Genomic DNA, 26,694 nt, shown 5'->3' on the forward strand with positions numbered 1-26,694 from the left:
AAAGGCCCTTAAAAGGTCCATTCCTCTCCAACACCCTCCTCCATCACTCAACATCCACACGGACGCTTCGCTGGAGGGTTGGGGAGGTCACTCCCACCAAAAACAGGCTCAAGGCACCTGGTCTCCCCTGTTCAAGACGTTCCACATAAACATCTTGGAGGCCATGGCGGTCCTTCTAACCCTGAAGAAGTTATCCCCGCCGCCCTCGATCCACATCCGTCTAACCCTAGACAACTCGGTGGTAGTTCGTTGTCTCAATCGCCAAGGCTCAAGATCGCCCCAGATAAATCAGGTGCTTCTCCCAATCTTCCGTCTGGCAGAGAAGAAGAAGTGGCACCTGTCTGCAGTTCACCTACAAGGATTCCGCAACGTGACAGCGGATGCTCTATCTCGGACAAACCCGATAGTCGGAATGGTCTCTAGACGCAAGATCGTTCTCCTTCATCTCTCACCAAGTCCCAGAACTTCAGATAGATCTCTTTGCAACGAGCGACAACAATCAACTTCCTCGGTATGTGGCCCCGTACGAGGACCCCAAAGCAGAAGCAGTGGATGCCATGTCACTGGATTGGAACAGATGGTCCAAGATCTACCTGTTCCCCCCCACCAACCTTCTGTTGAAAGTCCTCTCCAAACTGAGAACCTTCAAAGGGACAGCGGCCCTAGTGGCTCCCAAGTGGCCTCGGAGCAACTGGTACCCCCTGGTCCTGGAGCTGCAGCCCAAGCTGATCCCTCTCCCGGGCCCAGTTCTCTCTCAACAAGTACAGAAGTCGACTGTCTTCGCTTCATCATCGAAAATCAAGGACCTTCATCTCATGATTTTCTCTCCCTAGCCGCAAAGAAGAGGTTTGGGATCTCGAAGAAAAGTCTGGACTTCCTAGAGGAATAAAAGACCGAATCCACAAGACGGCAATATGAATCATCCTGGAGGAAATGGGTCTCCTTCGTCAAGACAAAAAATCCTAAAGAAATCACGATTGATTTCTGCATGTCCTTCTTTATTCACCTTCATGGACAGGGATTAGCAGCCAATACGATATCAACCTGCAAATCGGCCTTGACCAGACCAATTCTATATGCTTTCCAAATTGATCTGTCCAGCGACATCTTCAACAAACTACCGAAAGCATGTGCTCGCCTACGCCCAGCACCCCCACCGAAACCGATCTCCTGGTCACTAGACAAGGTGCTCCATTTCGCCTCCAACTTGGACAATGATTCATGCCCTCTCAAGGATCTGACTCAGAAAGTTATATTTCTCTTTGCTCTCGCTTCAGGAGCTCGAGTCAGCGAAATAGTGGCATTATCAAGAGAGGATGGACACATCCTGTTTACCGATACAGGAGAAGTTACCCTCTCCCCTGATCCGACGTTTCTCGCCAAAAATGAATTACCCACCAAAAGATGGGGCCCTTGGAGAATATGCCCCCTGAAGGAGGATGCCTCTCTATGTCCAGTAGAGAGCCTCAAGGTCTATCTTCGCAGAACTTCAAACTTTGGTGGAGGCCAACTCTTCAAAGGAGAAACATCGGGCAGCGACCTGTCACTGAAACAATTAAGAGCGAAAATCACCTACTTCATTCGCAGAGCGGATCCTAACAGTACACCCGCTGGTCATGATCCTAGAAAAGTGGCATCATCTCTGAATTTCTTTCAGAGTATGGACTTTGAAAGCCTTAAAAACTTCACGGGTTGGAAGTCCTCGCGAGTTTTCTTTAAACATTATGCGAAACAAGTGCACGAAGTCAAACATTTTGTGGTAGCCGCAGGTAGTGTTATGAAACCTGCACCTAACTCTGCGTAGAACAGTGAGTTACTTGGGACTCTAACTCTTCGGGTGCCTATGTTGACCCTCGAGCGATTCATAGTGATGTCGAAAACACTTAGTGCTTTTATAACTGTTCTTATCCCAGGTGAAATGTCATAGTTGTCACACAAGTGCCGCATGCCCTGAGCATGATGTGTTTTATCAAAGACTTGCGTTCCTCGAGAACGAGTGCCTACTAATAAACTTGAAATTCCTTTTCAGATTCAAGAGCAAGTCTTTATTACTATGTACATTATAATTACTGTAAAAGAATTTTACTTTCTGCTGTAAATTATTTAATTTCTGCATTTGTGAAATAAAATTTCTATTTTATTACCTGTGCGTCTCAATCAGCTCCTACTTACTATGAAATACATGCCTGTCATAGTTTTATTATTCCCCCTTTTTCCTTATGGTTATGAAGAAATTAAGATGCTAACTCTTAATTTATATTCACTCTGATTATGTAAGGTTCCAACACGAATACTTACTTTTAATACCCGGGAGATGAACCATCATTCTCAATACACAGTGCCCAACCACCACTGGTCTGATTTTCAGAATGTTCCTATACAAATACCAAACATTCGGCTTCATCTCCAAGTTCTTCAAGTTCTTCTATCAGGATGAATAGCCCTTCAATACCACTTTGACGTCGGCATGGCCCATGGGAACTTCACTGCCAAGGGGGGCAGGATGCTTCTTCCCTATGGTCCTTTATCAAAGATTACTATGCTGTTTTGTCAATGCCTTGGCACTTACTATTAGGGGAAAATCTACCACGATACATTGATTCTCTGGTATTCTTCCATCAGGACGCCATGGCTTGAGCCCAAAAAACGGATTTTGAGCGAAGCGAAAAATCTATTTTTGGGTGAGATAGCCATGGCGTCCTGATGGACCCTCCCTGCTACTTCGTCCAGTTTTAGATCCCACCCTGTTCTACTGTATCATGGTGATGGGCAAGCAACTGGCTTCAGGATGAAGACGGGCGTGACGTCATTTGAGCAATGGCGCCCGTTTGTTTACGTCTCGAGTATCAGTAGTAGCCACGAGTGAGATTGGCTGTGGAGCGGCTCCCAGCTATTCTCAACCCTTACACACCGAAGCATTAACTCTGTTCGGGGTGTAGATAGCTATGTGGCGCGTTCAGACATGCGTCCCCTGTTGATATACGATGTCTTAAAGGGAAACCTTTGGGATACTCGCTCCAGAAGTTAGAATTCTGTGATAACCTGTGGTTAAATTCTCTGGGAATATCTTAGTAGTTTTATACCCAAGGAAGCTACCAAAAAGGAACCTTCCATCAGGACGCCATGGCTATCTCACCCAAAAATAGATTTTTCGCTTCGCTCAAAATCCGTTTTTTTTATATCTATACTAACAAAAGCAAAAATTTTCTGTTGAAAGTAATGCTTAGAACTGATAGGAATTTTAGAAACGAAAAAAATTGGAAAAATACTGTTTTTTTCCATATTATAAGAATCAATTGGTACCGAATTGTCCTAGTACCGAATTGTCCGGGACCGAATTGTCCGGGACCGAATTGTCCGGGACCGAATTGTCCGGGACCGAATTGTCCGGGACCGAATTGTCCGGGACCGAATTGTCCGGACACCTAATTACTAGGCCTATCTGTCATGAAGAATTGATAAATGAAGGCTACCATTATGATAATGTACAGTATTGGCAAAAAAAAAATTTCTTATGAAACTTTAGATTACAGTAAATTACCAAATATTAAAATTGTAGATACAGTCAGTTCATTGCTAAATTAGGCTTTTCTTTAATTTAATAAAGAAAATTTTGTATGGTGGTCATATAAGAAAGGTTATATATTTTTTAATTTAGGGAAGTTCTACGGAACTGGCTACTTCTGAAATTTATCATTTAATTGAGAGTACTTCATTGCAGTTCCGGTAGGCTCTGCTGCTGCCTCCGATGCCTTAGATGACCGCGGAGGTAGCAGCAGTAGGGGATTCAGCATTATGAAGCTTCATCTGTGGTGGATAATGTGGGAGGGTGGGCTGTGACACCCTAGCAGTACCAGCTGAACTTGGTTGAGTCCCTTGTTAGGCTGGGAGGAACGTAGAGAGTAGAGGTCCCCCTTTTTGTTTTTGTTTCTTTGTTGAAGTCGGCTACCCCCCAAAATTGGGGAAGTGCCTTGGTATATGGATGGATGGACTTCATTGCATATTTAATTGCAGAAATTACGATGACCGATCTAGAAGCTGCCGGGTTAGAGGATGAAGAGGATGTTCTCTCGATGTCTCAGATGCCAGAAACTCTCAGAAGGAGAAGACTACCAAAGATGGAGCCAGAGAATCTGCCACCACAACATGGGCCTATAATCGAATTAACTGGACTTAAAGAACGTTTGAAATCTCTTCCTTCACTTACAGCTGATGATGAAACTATTTTTTATTGCAGTGGTTCAGCTATAGGTCGTTTGAAAATAGCAGATGGTAAGGAAAAGTATTGTATGTTATTCCTTCCTTTAATTCTTTTAACCAAAATTATAGGTTTAAAGATTTATTTTGAAGTACAGGATATTTTCATATAAACTTGTCATTTATATCTAGTTCATATGTCACACAGATGGTTACTTTCTTAGTTTTGTAGAAGAAAATCAGAAGAGCTAAGAGCAACTGTTTATGTGCGCTTGCCTTCAACCCATTGGTAGGTAGTAGATGCCCTCATTGTTCATAGTCTATATATGAAGTAATGTGAGCATTTCGTACAGTACTGTATTAAACATATGTTTCATTTGAAATTTTTATTTGTCGATTACAAATCCATCTGATATTTACCAGCGAGATCCCAGATGTAATCACTAAGGAGTAAAACATTTTGAGAGTTAATCAAGAAGTTTTTATTTTGTGGTCGTCTGTATGAATGCAGCAGGTACCAAATTATAATTCAGGTAAGGTGTAGGATCTCCCAGCCTTGGTAAATGGTTAAAAAAAAGATGAAGAGGATTAAGGTGCATCTCTTACAAATGGTAACATATCTTGAATAACTGTTTCATTGATAAAGATAATCGGCCTTAATGACCTTCGATGTCAGGATGCCAGAGAACTTCAAATCATTCGTTCATTCATTGATAAAGATGGGAAAATGTAGATGGGATCTTTTAGCATCTGCATTCTAAATTGAGAGAGAGAGAGTGTGAGTGTGTGTCAAGATTTGCAGATTGTAAGGGGTACAACCCACAGATGCATTCTTATTAGGTCTTGTGATGGAAACAGGCACATGATTTCTATTTCTTTGAAGATTTCTAAGCTCGTTCCTCTTCTTCCTACAATCCCAGTCATGCCTGCATTGTATCATTCTAAATGGATAAAAGTTTTATCATCGCTTGCAGGGATATATCTTGAGATTGGCACTGATTACATGTCCTAGCACACAAACTTTTTTGTTAAATTGAATCAAATTAACATACTGTACGGTACAATAGTAATACTGTATCTTGTATGTCCGTCGATTTAGTATACCGGTACTTATCCCACATGCCAGTCAGATACAAATCTCTCGGCAGATTGAGGACTGAACTACAGTACTGTTATTCTCCCTACTTGAAATAAATTTTTGAACTGTAAATTGTATTTATACTCTATTACAATTTATTGTAAAAAACATAGCATTGGATTAAATTACCTCCTTCCTGTCCTACATGATACAGTAGTTGCATAAGTGTAACTACACAAAGAATGAGGGGAAGGGTGACAGCTGAGACCCAGTAGACTTCCATGCACATGTACAGTACCCAATGTGGTACTGAATTTTATGTTCATTCTCAGAAGTCTTTTGTCTGGGAACTTTATGTAATAGACAAAATGGGTCTGATAAGTTTGAGGTGTTTATTAAAGAATGAATTTGGTTATACTTTGATGATCTGGGTAATTTGGTAACTTTTATTGAATGTGGATCTCCTTCTGATTCTTTGCTTGCCAATATGAATAAGATGTCCACTGCATTCTGTCTAATGAGATATCTTCTATATAGGTGGTGATGTAGTCAGCCAGGACCTTGGGTATGGAGAACATGAGACAGCAGTAACAGCTCTAGCTCTGTCTGGAAGTGAACCATTCATGGTAGCTACAGCTCAGGTAAATAATGAGAAGGTAAATTGCTAAACGTTCTGTACATAGTTTGCTTTGCATTAAAGTGTGTCCAACTTGAGGCAATGTGGTAGGGGTGCATTACTTTGTTTTACAGTAAATAAAAAACTAGATCCAACTCTCAAAATACAGTATATACTCTTATAGGATAAATGAAGGTTGAATTGAGCATCTGCGATAATTTTGATAGGGAATGTCTACATGTGCTATACAAAATTGGTGATATTTAAACATGTTTTGGTAATCAGGACTGTTTTACCGGTCAGGCTAGAGCAGTGTTGAGTGATATCAAGTTGATTTAGTTGTTTATTAATCTAATTATCTGAGGGTGCTCATGTATGCCCTTATCAAATTGATACAACATGTAGAGATAGCTTGCTTGGCCAATGTATGAGCTCCACAATCTCTGGATATTCATAGGAATGCAACCTGTAAATCATTTTAAAAGTCGATATAACGGATAGATATATAATTACCTGTTTTTTAGCAGATTTTTATGTTATTAGCCATGTAAGCCTAAGAGATTCATCACATCTTAAAGGAAGATGGGTTTTAAGAGGTATGTGATTCTCTTTCTACCTGGCTGTCGTAACTTCTGTAGTTCTATAGCCCAGGTACATAGTTTAGAAATGATACTTGGTGATTTAGTTTAACTATTTCATGATGATAATCATGCGAGTCGAGTTGCTATGCCTATAGTAACTTGTATTTGTTCCAGGGCCAAAAACTAAGCTCAATAGCATCCTTACCTGTTTATTGCCGGAGTTCCTAAGAGCACCTTTTCTTTTGTGGGTCGTTGCAGCTTTTCATTTTTTACACATCTCACTTTTAATGCAGTAATTGCTTGTTCTTGAGTACATTAGAAGCAAGTTTTTGTGTAATTCTTATCTGGTTATCCCTTTTATCCTCTATGCTCTTACTTGTCTCCCTTATAATGGGATGGGTAGATCTTTAATTTCTAAAGGCATGATGTGTACATATCATTATTATACACTTCTTATCCTCCTGTTTTTATCCTTGGAATGATATTTTGTTACATCTGCCACTGTTTGATTTTATCTTCATTGGAGTGATCATTGAGACTCACAGATGTTCATTTGTGAATGGATAATTTTTTTATTACACTATATTGCTCTGTTAAAAATGCATGTTATGTGTTATTGTGAAGCCCAGACTAAGTTTTTAGTTAATTTTACATATTTTATTTTGATGAGGTATTTGTAATGATTCAGAATGCAGTACTGTAGGCCTATACTAAAGCCTTCATATTGACTGCCGTGATAAATGAACGTTACTTTATGGAATTGGGCAGCCTGATGAGTGTTACTAGGTAAGTATTTTAGCATATTTGTCTGGCTAAACTTAACAGTGATAATGATTACAAATCATAAATTTTTGTTAATGTTAGTATACTTAGGATACCAAATCTGTTAAATCTATATATGTATGTTAGTTTGCTATAAAATCTTTGAAAGAAAATTTTGAAGAGGATTTCCTTGAAAAGAAAAATAAAAAATTTGACAAACATTATTTTAAGCTTGAAATATTGGAACTCATATCTTACTTCCAGCTAGCCATTGATGACCTTTATGACGAAGATCAAGAATCAGATTCCGCTTTGATTCACGTTTGGAGACCCTCAGATGGAGCAAATGTTGCTGTGCTAAGAGGGGGTGCTGAAAATGTAATTACTTCTCTAAGCTTCTCTCCAAGTGGAAGACTTTTGGCTTCATTGGCTGATGCAGCTAATGTTCACATCTTCAATTGGATTAAAGGTATTTTACTTTAATAATTCCTCCCTGAAAACAGTTCAAAACTTTAGAATAGTTCCTCATAAATAACCCTTTTACCCCCAGGCTCTTTGGAAATTTCCAACCCTTAACCCCCAAGGGGTTATTTTTTTCCCAGCACATTTTGCAGTATCGCTCTAACAGGCTTAATTTTTGTCATAGAGAGGTCAGGTTGGTCTCATTCTCTTGGAAAATGCCTGAATTTTTTCAAAAAATTATCAAAAATATGAAAAAAAAAATTTTATAGCATTTTTTTTGCAAGGACGTACCGGTACGTCCATGGGGGTAAAGGGATGGGTTTTGTGAAACGTACCAGTACCTGTATGTCCTTTGGGGGTAAAAGGGTTAACCTAACGTTAAGCCAATTTACTCAGTTCAGTTATTTTATTACAGTTTCAGAAATGATCAGAATTATTTTTTATTTGCTAGATGAAAGTGGTCCTATCTCTTTGCAGGGGTCCACATTGCAAACGTCACACTTCGTACAGGAATGGCAATAGCAATAGCCCATTCAGGTGAAACAACAGTGGCAGCACTATCTCCCAGAGCCCTTTTATTTCTTGATCTTGTTGGCAACTCTTTAGTTACTACTAGAGGGAAGGCTCCACCTGATCTATTACCTGATGAAGCGGCCTTTAATGCTCTTGGAGTTGCTCCGGTTAGTATATTATATTTTGTAAACTTTGGATGTGCGCTAAATGCATTGTTTTTATTGGCATGTTGTGATATTGAATATCATAGTATAGAATTCTCAAAAATTTCCCTCTATCAAATTACACTATCATGGCTGCCTCCCTGTAGGGGCTAGTGCCATTAGTGCATTGCATGCTGTGTACTGCAGGCATTACTTAGGTTCATTGCATCATTCCTTTGGCTCCCAGCTTCACTTGCTTTATATTGTTATGTATTACCTCCATCCTTGCTTGCCTTTTTCAATCATCCTTTTCAACCTTATCTAACTCTTCATTGTGTAATGCTCGGTTTTCCCTCTGTTGAAATTGGGCGCTGAATTCCCTCACAGTCTCAAGCACTGGGCTACTTTAGCCCAAGTTTGTAGATCCATTTAAAAACTTGTGGCATTGTATTTTATTAGTACTATACGATCTTCAGATAACATATTGATGAAATACAGTGACTGTTCTTATACATGATATAAACCTTCGACCTATAATACGAGTATGACTTCAATGAATCTGGACCAGCCATTAAGCTTTTAATAAGATAAACACAGCTGCCAGCTGGGTGTGGGAAAGCCCCGACCACCCGATAGGGAACGTTACCTACACTTTGACTTCAGCCGCCGATCTGTATTTATCAGCGCCCTATTTTGAAATTTTTTTTTTTACAAAGACCGATCTGCTTTTCTTTCTCAGATTGTTTGTGTGTGTGATGCTTTTGATTTTGTTGATTGTGGTTGGATATGCGGTTGTGTCCTGGGAAGCTCGGCCGAGGTTGTGGCACCCACCACTTATCTCACTGTTTGTGTAGGTTTACTGGTGTGGGTATTAGGTTGCAAGATCATAGGGTTAGGGAAGAGGGAACTCATTATATAAGTTATAATTATTTCACTGTAGTTTCATTTGGTATCGGTTAAATAATATGCATTTCACCATAGCCTTTTCAGCTAATTGTATGACTCAACTATCTAACTGAAAATTTATGGTAGCTATCTATTTCTATTGTGGTTAATAACCTCTACATGTTATTTCCTCTCTCCTATTGGAAAGATCCCTGCTTGGCAATTCGTTGGATAGGAGTTTGAGACCCAGCCAATCTTGATGGTTTTTAGTAATGCCTGCAACCTCACCATCCTTGTGTGGTAGGGATGCGGTTTTTAGGGAGCCTATAGGTCTACCTGATGAGTCATTAACAGGCATTGACTGGCCCTCCTTGATCCTAACTTGATGAGTGGCCTTGGATACATATCATAGGTATATATAGTCAGTCTCTAAAATGTTGTCCTGTCCTTTGCCTCTGCCCTTAATGAGCAACCATTAAATGATCCACTTCACGTCTCCTCTACACAAAGCAGGCTCCTTTCCTTCACAGCAGTCTTCAGAAGTTTCTTTTCAATAATGCTTAGTCTAGTGTGTAATTAATATCTCAAGAAAGGCACAAAGAACTTTGTTCATTTTCAACATCATGAAACCAATTTACTTCCTCATATGTGTCCCACACTTTCATCTTGATAAATATTTGTAAACATGGAAAGTAAACCTCTTCGATTTATCAACATTTTAGCCTTGGAAATGAAAAGTAGCATGTCTTGGAATGATTACAATGTGGGCTAGGATAAGTCTGCTTATAAGAAGCTGGATAAACTCTTTGGTTAGTCTCTTGTACTTGATTAGAAGCTTTCATATTAAAATCAAAGCCTTTCTGACATATAAATGACTGCTCTTATCAGTATCCTACCTCAAATATCATTGCAATTATAGATGACAGACTGCAAAAGCCTATAGATACTTTGTGGAAACTATCAATTTGTAGGTTATAGAGTTTGATCCAACTTTTACACCATTCATTCCCAGAAATAGTTGTCATCACTTTCAAAAGGGTAAAGCTGTTGCACACTTTCTTCCAGAACTGGACCTGATTTCAGTTGGCAATCCATCTCAGTCTCTGTCTTAAAAAAAATAATAAACAACTTGTTACTGCATAAAAATATGCATTAAATTTGTTCTAAGCAAAAATAGTTGCTTGGAGCAAATATTGATAAGGATGTAAGGACAAATGACTCGGTTCACAAGCAAAAGCAGAGATATACGGTATCAAAGATGAGGCTTATATGAGTAGTATTCATCACACAATATGGTTTTTTACTATTGCAGGAATAAGATAGCTGGCTGAAGAATTTCTCCCGTATTTTATTTGGTACTTCCAACTGTAGATTCTGGATTTTATAGAATTTAAATATTTATAGAACTGGGGAGGTCATTCAGTACCAAAGTGCAACTGGAGGAAAATCATGAGTTTGCACTGTGAAATACATTTCAAGAATGGACTGTAATACAGAGTATAAGAGGGAATGGAGGTAAAGTAGGCAAAAATGTGGCAATAGTTAGGGCCGAAGGGGCCTGGCGTGGCAAAGACCTTCAAGTAATGCCTTTAGTGCATTCCATGAGGTGTTCTAAAAATGGCACTGTATCCTCATATTCAGGTATTTCCTGTTGAAATAAAAATTAACCTTGTATATATTTCGATCAGAATTTCTCTCTTACTTTGGCATAGTAAAGTTGGACATAATTTTTGTAGACACTTCAATTTTTTAGTAGAAAAATTCTTCCCTATGAGAATATAAATGATTCGTTATATTGCTGTCTTGAAAATGCTAGCTACTACTGTATAATTATTGGTACAATTGTGTTAAGTCCTTTTTGTCATTTTAGAATGGGAATGTTTATGTAGCTTGTAGTGATGGAAGTGTTGTGGAATGGAAAGGAAGAATTGCTGTACGCTACGTCAGCCCGCCAGATGAACCCGAATTTTCCCCACCTTATCGAATGGCAATTGCTGTAGGCCAAGGAGCTGTATTCACTGCTTGCAGGTAATAAGCAAAAAATGTTCTTTAAATATTTCTTTTTTAAACCAGAATTGTGTTGTATCAGAATGATGTTTGCTGATTTTTTCTTTGGATGTACAGTATTCCTCTAATTACATTACTTCCTCTGCAAATACATTACATGTACTGTGTACTGTACTATACGTGAATGCGATTAATTTTTGCCCTATAGAATTTTGGAAACAAAATATTTATCTAAGAATACTGTACACTAAATACAAATAAAATATATTACTTGCTAATAGTACAAGTTATGCTATGGTTATGTTTATAATTTAGTAATTTTCTGTTCAGGGTGGATTCTACCGTAGTAATTAGATGTTATACTAACGACACCGAAAAACTAGCCTTTTTCTCCGACTCCAAAATCGCTGCACCGTCAAAAGATTGGACTCCACTGACAGCTCAATTAGGAAGCACAATGCTCATTCTTGGGGGTCGTAAGAAACAGCCATTCATTATTTTAGATCTGCAGTCAGGGAAGTTTACATTAATAGAACAGGAATCATAGTCATTGCCTTATTAGTTTATTAAATTAAAAAGTAAAGCCTATTTAATTCTGTCAAAGATTATGGTGTTATATAGAGAAAATTTAAACTTTTTTTTTTCTTGTTTCCTAATAAGTTTTGGTGAGTTATAAAAGGTTTTCTTTTACAACTTATAAGTTTGTGAAATTTCTACATATTTTTCCCTTTTTAAATGTGTTTGGTTCTTTCTAAAAGGTTTGCTTTTACAACTTATAAGTTTGTGAAATTTCTACATATTTTTCCCTTTTTAAATGTGTTTGGTTCTTTCTCAATCTTGTCTTATATAATGAGACCAAGAACAGATGCAGATGCTCACACGTTACATTGAATAATACTTCCCTGAAATTTTTAAGCAAAAAATAGAATGTAACTGTGTCCAAACAATGTACAAAATCAAGCATTTTACTTATGCTTAATGTCGAGAGAGGTGTTGCTAGCCAAATCATAGCTATTTATGGGAATCAGTCATTGTTGCTCTACACCTTAGATGAATTCTTGGGTTGGCTTGCTTCACTAGTGGGAGTTATTTTGTAGTTTAAGTACATTTGTCAAAGTTAATACAGGATTGCTTCTTCCTTTTAGCAAAAATTAATATCTTTTTGTTTTACAATATTTTATGTAAGCATTTTGTTTCGACTTGGGAGGCGGTAGAGTCCAAAGCACTAGTACACTACTCCTCCCTGAAGATGAAGATGTACTTTCTGTTGGATTGATGGATGGGGACCTGGAAGTACACATCTGTCAGGTCCCTCAAGAGCATGAAATCTTTTTTCCTGATGGCTGGCCGTATGGTACTTGCTGTTCCCATCTTGAACGGTGTCTGGAGAACAAATTTGTTCAATGGAGAGATTGATGATGATGACAGGTCTCCAAACCTATTAGGCTCCTCCAACTGGAAGAGTCAACTGTAACAAAGTCTGGAGAACCTTCTAAGACTACTCCTCTATTGCTTTCATCTCTGCCGTCAAGGCCAGAACTTTCTGTAATTTTGGAAGGTAGGAATGGAACCTCAATGATGTGCTAAGTGAGGGGAGGGCAAGAATTTGTGACAGCTAGTTTGATTCATCCAGAAAGATGTCCACCATCCAGCTCTCTGCTCTATGTTGCTGCTACATTGCCAAATGGTTAAGACAGGTATACTTCCACCCCTCGTTGCAGCTGGAGTAGTTGAATGCCTACTACACCATCCTCTTCCTCCTCCTATCATCCTTCTTGGACTGGCCAGGTTGAGGATGGAAAGGTGGAGTGCTCTCCCTGCCTTTCTTGGAGGAGGAATTGGGTCGAGCTTGCAGAAGTCTAGTACTGACTAAAACAGTATTGTTGCATTTAAAGCTTTCACTGTCATACCACTGTACCATGGATCAAGGTGTAATGACTAGCCTTCTTCCATCGTAACCTCCACTTCCTTCTGCAGCAAGGCCACTGACTCAAGTACTGGGGCATTCCTCAGGTATAGTGCCTCTTCTTGCCTCATCTGTCTGGCAAAGCAGGAGGCGACTGCATTCCCCCTCTTCAGGACCCAGTTGGCCCACTGGTTAGATAATTGGTTCAGCAAGGTCATTGCTTTTGCACCTGAAAGAACCAAGTCTATATACTTCTGCATCATGATTTGGAAGCTGTGGGAAAGTATGCAATTGCCCCTAACCAGTGGTCGATACAGGAAGTTTTTGGATAGCCTCGGAAGTGGCTTCAAAAGTAACAAGGCAGAACAACATGCCCTCGTTCTGCCTCCTTTTGCACATAGAACCTCAGTTGTCGAGAGAAAAGTGCGCTCATGAATGGTGAAGGCAAGAGACAGGACAAGGCCCTAGAGACTGACCATATACACATATGATCAGAAGCAAAGCCCCCCTTGCCATCAAGCTATGACCAGGGAGGGTACCACCAAATCCCCCATCCCTAGCTCCCAAGGATAGCGATATTTCTGACACTTGAAAACTATTGAGCTTGAGCAGGTTTTAAACTCCCATCCCACAAATTGCTAGGCAAGGGTGTTTCCAATAGACTACCCCAACCCCAGGATGTTGTTCAATAGGGTAGGGTGTAAGGAATATCCACGGACCAGAGATCTTGGAATTACAGTAACACTAAAGCCTCACAAGCAAGAACTGACCATACAGCTCAAGGGCAGGTTTATACACTTGAGGGGTGCCGACGTGCCAATCACTGGACACCATCCCTCCCTTACTATTCATTGTGGTGGCTTCCTTAATGAGTGACAAGACCTTGATTGATGAATGTACATTAAGTTTTGGGATTTTCAGCTTTCTCCAACTCAAGATTGGAGTCGGGTGCTCTGGGGCTATAAACACGCACCTCAGTAGAATCCTTCTTCTGACTAGAATGAAACTGGGGCGATACCCTGCAGAGGAAGAAAAGAATAATCAAACAGTGATCAGGGTCTCCTTTGGAGACTGAAGTATCCCTGGTCCTTGTGTCATCAGAGGCTAAAGAAGCAATAGGTACCTTAGCCTCTGAAAAGCGAGCTGGAGAACGTATCATACAGCAGTAAGCAGGTGTATCGCACCAGTTCCTGTCACGAGGAGGAGTAGAGTCTTGCTGATGGTGGCCCAAACAGAATGTTGCTGATCAGTGCTCCTATTAGCACAGAAAGCAGTCCTGAGAAGTCACCTGTTCCAATAACTTCCTGCGGGGAGCACTGGGATGAAACTGGTGCTAGGTGATCTAGTTCCCTAGTAGCTCAAACGTTATGATGGCAGGAAGAATGAGCTTGAGGTTTCTGTGTGGGGACTGATCACACAGTGCAGGGAGCGTGTAGACCAATCTTGCATTAACCAATGAGGATAGAACCAATCTACACAGTGACTTAGGATCGTCTTCCTTCAGGCTCATGCTTACATGAGGGAAGATCTTGTCGTTTTTACGAATTAGGAGACCTGTTGTATGTTCCTCTTTCCAAGCAAACTTATAGTCTCGTAAGGAGATCCCAAGGTGCCTTCCGAACGTTCAGGAGGCAAATGAGGACGCAGCCCTTCATTCTGACCCACTGTCCATGCACGGTCCTTACTGGTAACAGGAGCACCTGCACCTAGTACTGATACACCTCAGATGGGTATGTTCCCAGTACGTACATACTATCTCTTCCTCACATACATGGGAAGCATGTACCACCAGGTTGGTGTGTATTCTGTACACATTGTCCCTTTTTCCTGTACATCGGGAAAGATCAGTAGGAGCCACGCAATTCCGGCCGATAGGTTTTCTTGGACTTCAACAACATTGTCATCTTCAGGTTAAAAGCAACATCTTCACACGTTCTGTTGAAGGCACTCATTCAATACAAGACCGAGAGAAATAATACTTCTTCCAAGTGTGGGATAGTTTTCAGCACTAACTCCTGTTGCTATGAGACTGAGCATAGATAGTAGGAGCAGTGCATGCTGATCCGGGTGTGGGATTATTTTCAGCATGCACTGCTTTCTCTTTCTCTTCTCTAAGAGTTCACAGGGTACTCTTTGACACAGCAGAGAGAACACTACCATGTGATAAGCCCTCTGCACTTTTCTGGGGTCGGGAAGACACTGCAGAGGTAGGAGGAGGGTGGTGTCCCTCCCCTAAAACACTGGATGACAGCAAAACCTTCTTCCTCCGACAGAGCACTAGCGATGCCCAAGGAATACTAATTTCCGTAGGTTTACGTGACCAAGTGGAACAAAGATGAAGTGGATGACAGTATGATTACACAGAAAACTGTCATCTGTAGTTTACTCAGAAAACAGTTGTATACAGTATCCTTGTTGTCTTTCATCATTTCCCTCGAACAGTATAAAAGAAAATGCAAATGATTAAAACATCCAGATAAGAGAAGGCAACGAGCATGATGTCTGTAATAGCTTGCATATGAAATCAAAGTGAGAGCTCCGCTGCCTGCCTGGTATAGGTTGAAAGTTTTAATGGCTGTTAAACCGAAATCATACTCCTGTTAAAGTATGATGGTTTTTATTATTGTAGGGACAAATTTGAGTTAAAATGTCAGACTATTTTGTTAGTCTACAAAGTAATAGCCCTGTCTTAGTATTTAAGACGAAGATATACAGTAATGCTATCAGAATAAGATCAAAGTTTTCAGCCCCAAAGCCTTCACTTTTACTTTGTCCTCAAATAAATTATAAAAGTAAAGGTTTTGAGCTCCAACAGCACATGATAAATTGTACGACATTAATTGTACTGAAAAATGAGGGGCTTGAATCCTAAATGTAATATATTAGTAGATGGCTAACTTTTAAACCTAAATTTTCCATAGCTGTATGTCAAAATCTTCAGTGTTGCTCAAAATGTTAGAATTTTTTTCCATTACAGTACTAAAATTTATACTTTTTATAATATTGTGCTATTATTAGGTCCCATAATCTATACCTCCCCACTCACCAACCCCAGAATACAAAATGACTTGTTTAGTAAACTATGTAGCAGACAATTTTGTAATTTGATGTATTAAACCTATTTTTATGACGTCTAGCAAATAAATATATTTTTTTTATTAAAATTTAGTTTCAATCCCTTTATTAAATAAACTACTTCAACATTCCTGCACATTATAAATTGAACTACAGATTCTGTACCATGAAATAAACTACTTCAACATTCCTGCTCATTATAAATTGAACTACAGATTCTGTACCATGAAATTAGTTGGAATAAGAAGCTTAACTAAGCTGCAAATTTACAATGAAGTAGTTAGCTATACTAGAAAATTTTTAAAATAAAGAAATCTAATTATGATCATATATATTTTCTTTATTCTGATGACAAAAACAATTGAGAAGTACTTCAATTGCTACTGGTAAAGTTTAGCAATTACTCTAAAATGAGCAATACTCTATACCAAGATCCAAAAACCAAAATGGAAGCCGTTTTCCTATCGAGACCTAAGCCCTGTCCACACGTTCGAGCATGCCCGATGGGCAAACAGTGATGCCAGACCACAATAGTTAGTAAGAATGAGGGTTAATGACGTCAGAAGCAGGAAAACCACAGACAGGGATCTGGTATCATACAGTGTTGCCAGATCCCTGCCTTTAGTTTTCCCATTTCTGACATCATCAACCCTCATTTTCACTAACTATTGTGGCCTGGTATATCTGTTTGCCTGTAAGGCATGCTCGGGCCCAGAGTCAAGAACAGCTGTGACCAGAATATTAACCCAACCGTGTGCAACTGGTCAGGATGGTAACAATAAAATGGTTCTTTTGAATCTCCCACTTGCTTGAGCTATCCAGGATGGGAACAAGTTTTGTAAGCTTTTCTGCAAATGTTCTGGTTTAGTTCTACCCAAAGGTATTTTCTTAAGAGGTGGTCTCATCTATGCTCATGGAAACCCTGGTTATTTTGGGATAATACTAAAGCCAATCATGATCCATCACACCTGAAAGTACAGTTAGAAAAGGATTTACAAATACTTAAACAGTTCTCTTTGTATTTTAATAAAGTTATAGAGTACACCACTTTTGTCTGGGTCAAATATTCCAAGTAATTTCAATTAAAATTTTACAATAAACAAAGACCAAACTGGCAACTAAAATACTAATTTTTTTTACAGTTAAGTACAATCCTGATAAATACTTTATGAAATACTCATATTAATAAATACTAATACGTCATTACCTGTGATGCTAAAGCAATAATATTCAAACTACAATTCAGTAGTTTAACCCTCCACAGTTGATGTTTCCTCGGAAGGGTTTATAAAGCACATACTTTGTAAGCGAAACCTAAAATTGTATTGCCGATGACAACTGTACGCTGCGTTTGGTTAGGGAGTCGAATACTGTAGTTTTAAAAAAAAGGAAACTACACAATTTAAAATGGAAATTACAAAACTATTTCAACTGGCCTTAACCACCTGTCAGTTAAGCTAAATTACATAAAAGTACGATAGTGAAGAGGATACAACGGTGATCAAATCCAATGCTACGAAACTCTACCCTTGGACAGTAAAAAAAAAAAAGGCAATGTCATGGTATAACATTTTCTTATATAGAAAACTTATAATGAATGAGTGATGCCAGGCGAAGGAGGGTAAGGATGGTTATGACGATGCAATTTCCATCCTCAAGTTTGTACAGTCACAAAAAAAGAATAATTTTAAGCTATGAGGAAGTATAGAGCTAATCTGTAGATAATCACTATTTACTTTCTCGAAGCAACTGAGAAGTTAAGATCTGGTGAACTCTATAATACAATTCTTGCCTGGAAATGACAAAATACAAGACTTTCAATAATAATTTACATGCATAAATATTACCTAAAAATACAGGTTTCATAAATGTGTAAACTGCATCATAAAAATATACTGTTATGTACTACAGAACCTTTCTATGCTAGTATCTGACATACACTCTTTGCTGGATACATAAAGAATATTCAACTTTGCATACATATGTAAATTCCAGTGTTGCAATTTTTTTCTTAAAGCAAATAACACCCAAAAGACTAAGGCTATATAAAGACTAGTTTCAAACTACGGACTGTCTGTCAAATTTACAAGAAAACAGAATAACCTTTACATCCTGATATGATTCAGCATTTAACCAACTTTGTTATAATACATATTTTAAGGGAGTATGGCTCTCAAAAATATTTACATCAAAACATCTACATTACTCCCTTGAAAGAACTCATTAAAAAATCAATTGATGGCCGTATAAAAAGTAAAACCTGGCTAAAACTAAATGTACATCATAAAAGACATACTTGAATGTGTACTTGGGTAATGTTCCCCACCACAAAATAAAAGAAAAATGTGCAATATGTTTGGTAAGTGCATTGTTTAATAGCATATTTCCTTCTAAAATGAATTCCTTTCATCTGGTTTACAATAATAAAATATCAAGCTCATAAAACTTCTGCCGTTATAATAAAAGATGATCAACAGTTTTCCATTATGTAATATAAATAAACTATCATAGTCGACGGTATTTCCTCGATCAGTAATGCCCCAGGATGTAAGTGGAACTATAAGCACAGTTTAATGGTGATTTATCAATAAAGATCTTGTTGAACCATTAACTCTACACACATTATACTTAGAGGTCCACTTACTGTACCTCGTAAATTGTCATTTGTTGACTGTAGTTTGAAATATCAACAAATATTTAATTTTAAGGCCAAAATTTCATTAAAGAGCAATGCATTTTCAGCATACTTAATGAAACCAGAACAAACTAATAATCGTAACCTATTACTCAATGAAACTAGATCTACTTGAATTGAATAATGTTGCTATTGCAGAGGTCCCGAGTTCGGTCCCCGCCAGGGACGCGAATACCGTGAGACCTTCTACTGGGGGGTACTCCCAGGGTGGCGCCTGTGGGGGAGGTTAGAGGGGACTAGAGATAGTCCCTGCTGGCTAATGGTCGCCCCAGGAGAACGATGTAAATCATCTCAGTGGAGACCTAAACCCCGCAACTTTAAAAGACTGATATTACTGTATGACAATAAAATACTACAGTACACTTACAAGGGACATTTCTTTAAACAAAATAAACATCACAAAAATATTGGAATTCCTGTAATAATAATTATTAAGACTGAATTACTGCAATTGTAAAACTGAAAAAGTATTGACACCTGGTGTGATTTGCAACTCCTATAAATAAGATTGCATTTCATATTTCTGTGTTTCTAATGAATGCTTCCGTACTGAACAATGCTAAGGCACTTGAATCTTCAATAACCGTTTCCCACTCAATGATAGTGTCAACTTGCCGGTCATTTTGGGAAAAAAAAAAAAGAAAAAAAAAAAAAGCATTTGCGTTTCCCACTCAATGAGTGTCAACTTGCCGGTCATTTTGGGAAAAAAAAAAAAAAAGAAAAAAAAAAAAGCATTTGCATTTCCCACTCAATGAGTGTCAACTTGCCGGTCATCTGGAGAAAAAAAAAAAAAAAAAACATTTGCGACTTTTTTTTTTTTCAAAATTTCGAAATTTAGTATTTTTTTTTTTTTTTTTGTGAAACCATGTAACCACAGAAATGTAATACTGCACTGCAGAATGTTCTGTCCAGAATATATAAAATATAAAGTAAATACCACCATTTAGTTGCTTTGCTAGCTTTCTTGCCCCATAAGAAGAGGAATTGTCATTACTCTATCCCCATATCTATAATTTGTCTGTCTTCCAAGGTTTACAGGTTTCTTCTCATATTTTCATTCCCTTTAAGCTGGAACTCGTTAATTGTATTACGAGGCTCCAAGCCAACGTGACGGTTACAAAAATGTATCCATAGATGGCGCACTTCAAACAAGAAAGTTACTACCAATCCAATATGCAGTCATTTGACAATTTCAAGATAACAATGAATACATCCTGTCTAATGTGATACCTTTTAACCCCCAAAGGACGTAATGGTACGTTTCACAAAAGCCATCCCTTTACCCCCATGGACGTACCGGTACGTCCTTGCAAGAAAATGCTATAAAATTTTTTTTTTTCATAATTTTGGTAATTTTTTGAGAAAATTCAGGCATTTTCCAAGAGAATGAGACCAACTGGACCTCTCTATGACAAAAATTAAGCCTGTTAGAGCAATTTAAAAAAAGTATACTGCAAAATGTGATGAGAAAAAAATAACCCCTTGGGGGTTAAGGGTTGGAAATTTCCAAATAGCCTGGGGGTAAAAGGGTTAAAGGAAAAAATTATAAAAGATGTGAGAGCTACTCATATTTTCCCGCAGTTAACAATACAAATACTGTACAGTACAGTAAAATAAGTCGGATGACAATCAAATTGTGAAAAAAATTTGATAATAAAATTTAAATTTTAAGACCAGTGGGTGTAAGTTAGTCAAAGGTTGCTATGAAATCTACTAACATATCCCTGTACAAGTGCCCACTAAAGTTTTGATGTACAATGCGTGCTATGTGCTACACTAAACATTCTTTGCCACATCCATTCAGTCCTAAGTTGCATTGCTATGTCTCTAGCTTAGATCTATTCCCTTATATCTCTTTTTTTCCCCATTACGGCCAACTATTTACGCTTTAGTTACTTGAAGTTCAACTCCTATTTTTTTTTTAACCCTTTAACCCCCAAAGGACGTACTGGTACGTTTCACAAAAGCCATCCCTTTACCCCCATGGACGTACCGGTACGTCCTTGCAAAAAAATGCTATAAAAATTTTTTTTTTTCATATTTTTTATAATTTTTTGAGAAAATTTAGGCATTTTCTAAGAGAATGAGACCAGCCTGACCTCTCTATGACAAAAATTAAGGCTATTAGAGCAATTTAAAAAAAATATACTGCAAAATGTGTTGGAAAAAAATAACCCCCTGGGGGTTAAGGGTTGGAAATTTCCAAATAGCCTGGGGGTAAAAGGATTAAATTCTATTCTCTTGAACCTTCCCAAGGAGTCTTGAAAGTCTAGATAATTAATTTTCTAATAAAATGATTAAAAAACATCCATAAGCATAAACACTAAATTCTACAAGAATTTATACTGTAATAAAAATTTTTAAAATATGACAGGCAAGATTATGTCACTGCAGTTGAAGACTTCTAATAGAACAAAATTATTATTATTACTATCCAAGCTACAACCCTAGTTGGAAAAGCAAGATGCTATATAAGCCCAGGGGCTCCAACAGGGAAAAATAGCCCAGTGAGGAAAGGAAATAAGGAAATAAATAAATGAAGAGAACAAATTAACAATAAATCATTCTAAAAAAATTAACGTCAAAACAGCAAATCAGTAGAGAGGTTTTGTGATTTTATATGGAAAAAATATTAATGCTCTTGTCTTCTCTATCTATAATTCTTGCTATTAACAAAATATATTAATAAAAGCCCTTCCAGTACAAAAAGTGTATCAATCTTCTAGCAGCTGACATCAAGGTATTTGACAGTTCTAACAGATTACAGGAACCTCATCATCTAAAAAAAAAATCTTATATATTATAGGGGAAGAAATTAAATGTAACTATCAACAACAATATATTCATGAAGATCTTGCATGATGGATTAATAACAATTTTATGAGTAAATTTAAATGTGCCAAGTTGCGTTAAGACAAAATATAATCTTGAGAAAATATATATTGCTGATGAATTATGAAAATACAATGCTCTGTCAACAGTAGATAGAGAAGAACAAATACCATAGAAAAACAAAATTTATAGCATGCAAAAGACAGTCAATCTACTTACATCTACATTCTAATTTTTTCTAATATATGATCAAATACTAAACAGGTCAAAAGCTTAAATTCAATAGCATTTGAACAATTTTAAATTTTCATATGTGTAAGTGAGGATTTGAATCTTGAATTTTGTCAAAAGACATGAAACACCCATTTTAAGAACTGTACTATGCAAAGTTTTAGGCTAAATAAAAATAAATTGCAATAATTTAAACCTTTTGAAAACTTCAATAGTGTTAAAATTGTAAATAAATCTAAGTGAAGAAGAAAGTCCACAATATAAACAGAAAATGCATTAAATCAATATGTACTGATTAAATTATATATAACTGATAAATGAGTGTATATGGTGTAATACTGTATATTTATTCTATATTTCTGGTTTCTTTCTGCTCCATCCACATTACTGTACTTGGATAGAAACACGCAGGTAATAGCCGATAATTCACCTGATAAAATGATGGTCAGCCTGAGCATTTCCACTTCTTAAACCTCAACTACTGTAATACTACAATAATACCAAACTATAAGGATAACAGTCGATACTTTGAAAATGTCAAAATTCACCGGGAGCCGTTATGGAAAAAATTCACGTACATAAATAAAACAATTCTGGGCACTCATCAACACTCTAGGAGTTATCCTAGGGTGCAACCATGGCAGGTTAGGCCTGAAAAATTAACCTGATTCTAAACCTTGCCAGATTTCCGAGTTTCCACGAAAGCTACTAATGACGTTAAACTCATAGTATGTTCCTGTTAATATCAACTGGGCAAAGTTAAGGCTGGAGTGGCATTATAATATCATTCCCTCTACAAGCAAGTAGCCAAGCCTTCTCCAAATTACCCCTGAATTAAAAGTAACCTTCTTTTGCACTTTAATCTGACTACGAAACGTACTTCAACGAATAGTGAGATTACGAACTTCTCAGTAGAATCTAAATAAAAAAGTACCTATGCACAAGAAAAAGAGAAAGTGAAACATGATTACCCTATAAAAATTCATTGCAAAACGGTGCAGTAAATACTAACAAATCTGGAGTAGAAACTTAAAAACACTAAAATCAGTATAAAAAGATAAGAAAACCTGACATCTGGAGTCGGGGAGCACACGTTGTCGTTGTTCCATGAGAAACTTTTAGATTGAAGTGGGTATCCGGCATGTGCACCATGTCATTGTTGTTAGACGCTGGTCTCATTGCTATATTAGAGGCATTAGAGTATGGGAAGGAAAGAAAACGGGAAAATTTCTTTAAGGAGTAAGTCGACATTCCAAGCTTCCAAAGATGAAATAAATATGGACATCAAGGGAGGTCCATAGAAATAAATACGAAGGTCCTCAAACATTCAGATACAAACAAAAAAACCCAACTGAAATCATAAATCCTCAGATTTTGTATCAAAATAAAACAATTTTATATGAGTTGATGCAGTAAGCAAGACGACATTTGCAACATGATACGGGACTATTTGTTGATTTTTGCAGCTGAAAATCGTAGGCATGTGAGTTAGCTGAAGCGTACCTTAGGCCAAAATTAACCGTAAACAATTTGACTTACAAAATGCTTCTTGGAATCTGTTAAGTTTCTAAGTTGAGGACGTTCTGTAGTTACTTTATATGATAATCCATTGTCTGAGATTCAGGGACCCTATTAAAAAAAAAAAAACACACACACACACCCTAATGGGTACCTAGAATTATTTTTTCGAGTAGGCAGATGAAGGGACAGAGAGACGATCTGAACGGCTGTAAGCACCCTTATTATTAAAAAAAAAAAAAAATTGAGGGACCCTATTTTCGAAAAAAGAAAACCTAATGGAGAGAGTTCATGTAAAATATTTACAATAAGTTCGAACGCTACTATTGCATTCAGGAATTGGGTATGCAGAGTTCTCATAAGAAAAAAGTAAAATGAATCCAACCTACCTGAAGCCCTGATGTAAATGAAATTACTCTGGATGGTACAGAATGGAAAACTGGCTAATTGATAACTTTCCACCATGAAGCGTGCAATAAATACAGTATCCATAAAATTAAGAATGTACAGTACCTTTATACTAGCAATGGAGACTGATATAAAAAAAGGTACCAATAGCTATTACCTGAGCACAAGGTATGTATTTGTTTAAAACACAAAATGGGTCACGTGCCGTTACCTAAAGTAAAGTGACATTACTGAAAACATACTCCTGAGCTAGACTTATCTGGTACAGACATCCAGGCAACCTCTTCCTGCCAAAAGGATCTCTGTTGATCTGGAGGATGGTCGAGAGGAATTATTTTTACAAATTAGTACAACACCTTAATATCCGGAAATGTAATTCATAACTATTGTAGGTGGTTTAACTGAACCAATCTGTCATATATACCGGTAATTCACCTGAAATTCATAAATACTGTAGGTAGTTTAACCCTTTTACCCCCAAAGGACGTACTGGTACGTTTCACAAAAGCCATCCCTTTACCCCCCATGGACGTACCGGTACGTCCTTGCAAAAAAATACTATAAAAAATTTTTTTTTTCATATTTTTGATAATTTTTTGAGAAAATTCAGGCATTTTCCAAGAGAATGAGACCAACTTGACCTCTCTATGACAAAAAATTAAGGCTATTAGAGCAATTTTAAAAAAAATATACTGCAAAATGTGCTGGGAAAAAAATAACCTCCTGGGGGTTAAGGGTTGGAAATTTCCAAATAGCCTGGGGGTAAAAGGGTTAACCAAACCAGAGCAAAAAATTCACATGTCGGCATTAAAACAGTTAAAGCTGCCTCCGTTAATTCATGATGGATTTTATTCCTGGCAATGAATCCTGAAATGTCTAATTGAAAACTATGAGGAAACATACCTAGAAATACAGAAATACTTGGGGAGCGATGGGCACGTACGCACGTGGTAAAGGGGATAACTCTCACTTTCTTTCACATGATAAAAGATGATTACTCCAGTGCATTTTGAATTTTTGTTTTTGTTTTTTGTTAATGTCGGCTACCCCCCAAAATTGGAGGAAGGGCCATGGTATATGTGTATGTATGCTCCAGATTTTGGCACAGTTACAATATTGTCGCAGGGAACTTATAAGAAAAAATAATTTTGAAAAATTGATTTAAAAAAAGCTAGCCATATAAAATAATGTGTTTAGACTTTCCATTTGTCCTTCAAGCATTGATTGATCACAAACATCACCATGGTATCAAGTTTAAGTAATTAATATTTACTATAGGAATTAGACAGTTGCCCAAGACTTCGTAGAATTTTTAAATATCTGTGCTGACTAAACTTCAACTTCCATTTAAAAAATTAGCAAAATAACTAGACATTGGAAATTAAACTAAGCCACATATATTATGAATGTTATAGTATTTTCAAAAATATCGAAAAGGTGGACTTAAAAATACACACCAAAGACAAATATCTGTTCTAAGCCCAACCTCGGTATGATGCGCAAATTTTGTTCCTTAATACTTAAAAGCTATTGTAAATTCTTGCAAAGGAAAGAACATATGTAGCAAGATAAATCTAACAAATCCAGGAATGTTCTATGAGGGTTCTGTATTTCAACCAGGGAAAATGGAAAAATGGCATAACTACCACACACTGTGATATGACTAAAATTTAAAGTACGGCCAACACAGACTAGAATCTGCACTTCCAGTCACACACTTATTCTTCAACCCGTAAATAACAGTTAGCGTCACAAAAGGTCACATTTCACAAAATGTAAGTAGCTAAGATTCATAGCGGAATAACTTTTTAAATATGTCGAATGATGCAAAAGTCAGCAGCCTTTCCATTTGAGTTCATGAGCCTTGGGAACTGAAAGTGCACATGCTATAAACTTTGACCAAATGGTACAGAATAGATAATAAAGGTAAAAAAATTCTTTGGTGGGAAGCATTGAGAGACTGAAAGTTGACAGACTATTTCAATCATTCATAAAAGATATATGCCTATATATATATATATTTATATATATTTACAAGTACAAGTGATCACTTGCAAGTGCTGATATCAGTCACCTCTCATGCTTTTATTCTTATAGAGCGCAGCACACTCTTCCATACAAAATGGAAACAGAATAATATCAGCCATAAATACTGTACACCTATCCTACAGAGACAAAACGATGTCATTGACTGTTACATGGTAAACATTTCCACAGATTCCGACTGTAACGGGTCATTAGGGTCTGTAAATAACTGTAGCGGTTCAGCCCTGACAATAGAACCCTTATTATTAAGCTCTTCTGCCTGAAAGCCTTCACTCTCAATATGTGAATGCTCCGCTGCAAACTGTGCATATTCCTCATCAATGTCCTCTTGTCCAAACTGTACAGGTTGAAGTGATGAGGCATCCGATGTTGTTGTGGATATCATAGGTGTACCGTTGGTAGTTACTGTGCTGGTGACAGTTGCGGAAACTACTTCTTGGCCTGCAACTTCCTGATTTGATGATGTCGGAGCCGTTTGAATGATGTTCGACGTGGTGGTGGTGGTGGTTGTGGAGGAAGCATTATTTTCCATCACAACTGGTATGGCATAATAAACCCCAGTAGTTGCAGAATCCTGTCCGGCAACAAGAATAGTGGTGCTCCCAGGAACATTGGCACCAAGTTGATCCATCTGCTCAGCAACCTTTAGAAACAAGAGCTCTGATCAGTTACCAATAAAAATATGCACTATACAGTATTTTCTCTAACATATTCTATTCTGATCTGCACAAAAACAAGG

General features: G+C 37.5%; 2 protein-coding genes across 10 annotated transcripts in view; one reads left to right on the top strand and one right to left on the bottom strand.

Moving 5' to 3' along the window:
• The window catches only part of LOC137627901 (echinoderm microtubule-associated protein-like 6), an 84,985-nt gene extending 69,437 nt beyond the window's left edge, over positions 1 to 15,548 (top strand). The window contains exons 26-31 of the mRNA XM_068359345.1: positions 4,015 to 4,272; positions 5,813 to 5,916; positions 7,499 to 7,703; positions 8,174 to 8,376; positions 11,108 to 11,265; positions 11,575 to 15,548. Coding sequence (XP_068215446.1) covers positions 4,015 to 4,272; positions 5,813 to 5,916; positions 7,499 to 7,703; positions 8,174 to 8,376; positions 11,108 to 11,265; positions 11,575 to 11,791 — 1,145 coding nt within the window. The 3' untranslated portion in view covers positions 11,792 to 15,548. The remainder of the gene's footprint in view (positions 1 to 4,014; positions 4,273 to 5,812; positions 5,917 to 7,498; positions 7,704 to 8,173; positions 8,377 to 11,107; positions 11,266 to 11,574) is intronic.
• A 9,145-nt stretch (positions 15,549 to 24,693) lies between these two features.
• Positions 24,694 to 26,694, bottom strand: part of LOC137627902 (uncharacterized) — a 47,431-nt gene continuing 45,430 nt past the window's right edge. For all 9 annotated transcript variants that reach the window (XM_068359346.1, XM_068359347.1, XM_068359350.1 and 6 more), the window contains one exon: positions 24,694 to 26,598. In XM_068359346.1, coding sequence (XP_068215447.1) covers positions 26,104 to 26,598 — 495 coding nt within the window. In that variant the 3' untranslated portion in view covers positions 24,694 to 26,103. The remainder of the gene's footprint in view (positions 26,599 to 26,694) is intronic.

This window comes from Palaemon carinicauda, chromosome 35, assembly GCF_036898095.1.
Source record: "Palaemon carinicauda isolate YSFRI2023 chromosome 35, ASM3689809v2, whole genome shotgun sequence".
Classification (NCBI taxonomy): domain Eukaryota; kingdom Metazoa; phylum Arthropoda; class Malacostraca; order Decapoda; family Palaemonidae; genus Palaemon; species Palaemon carinicauda.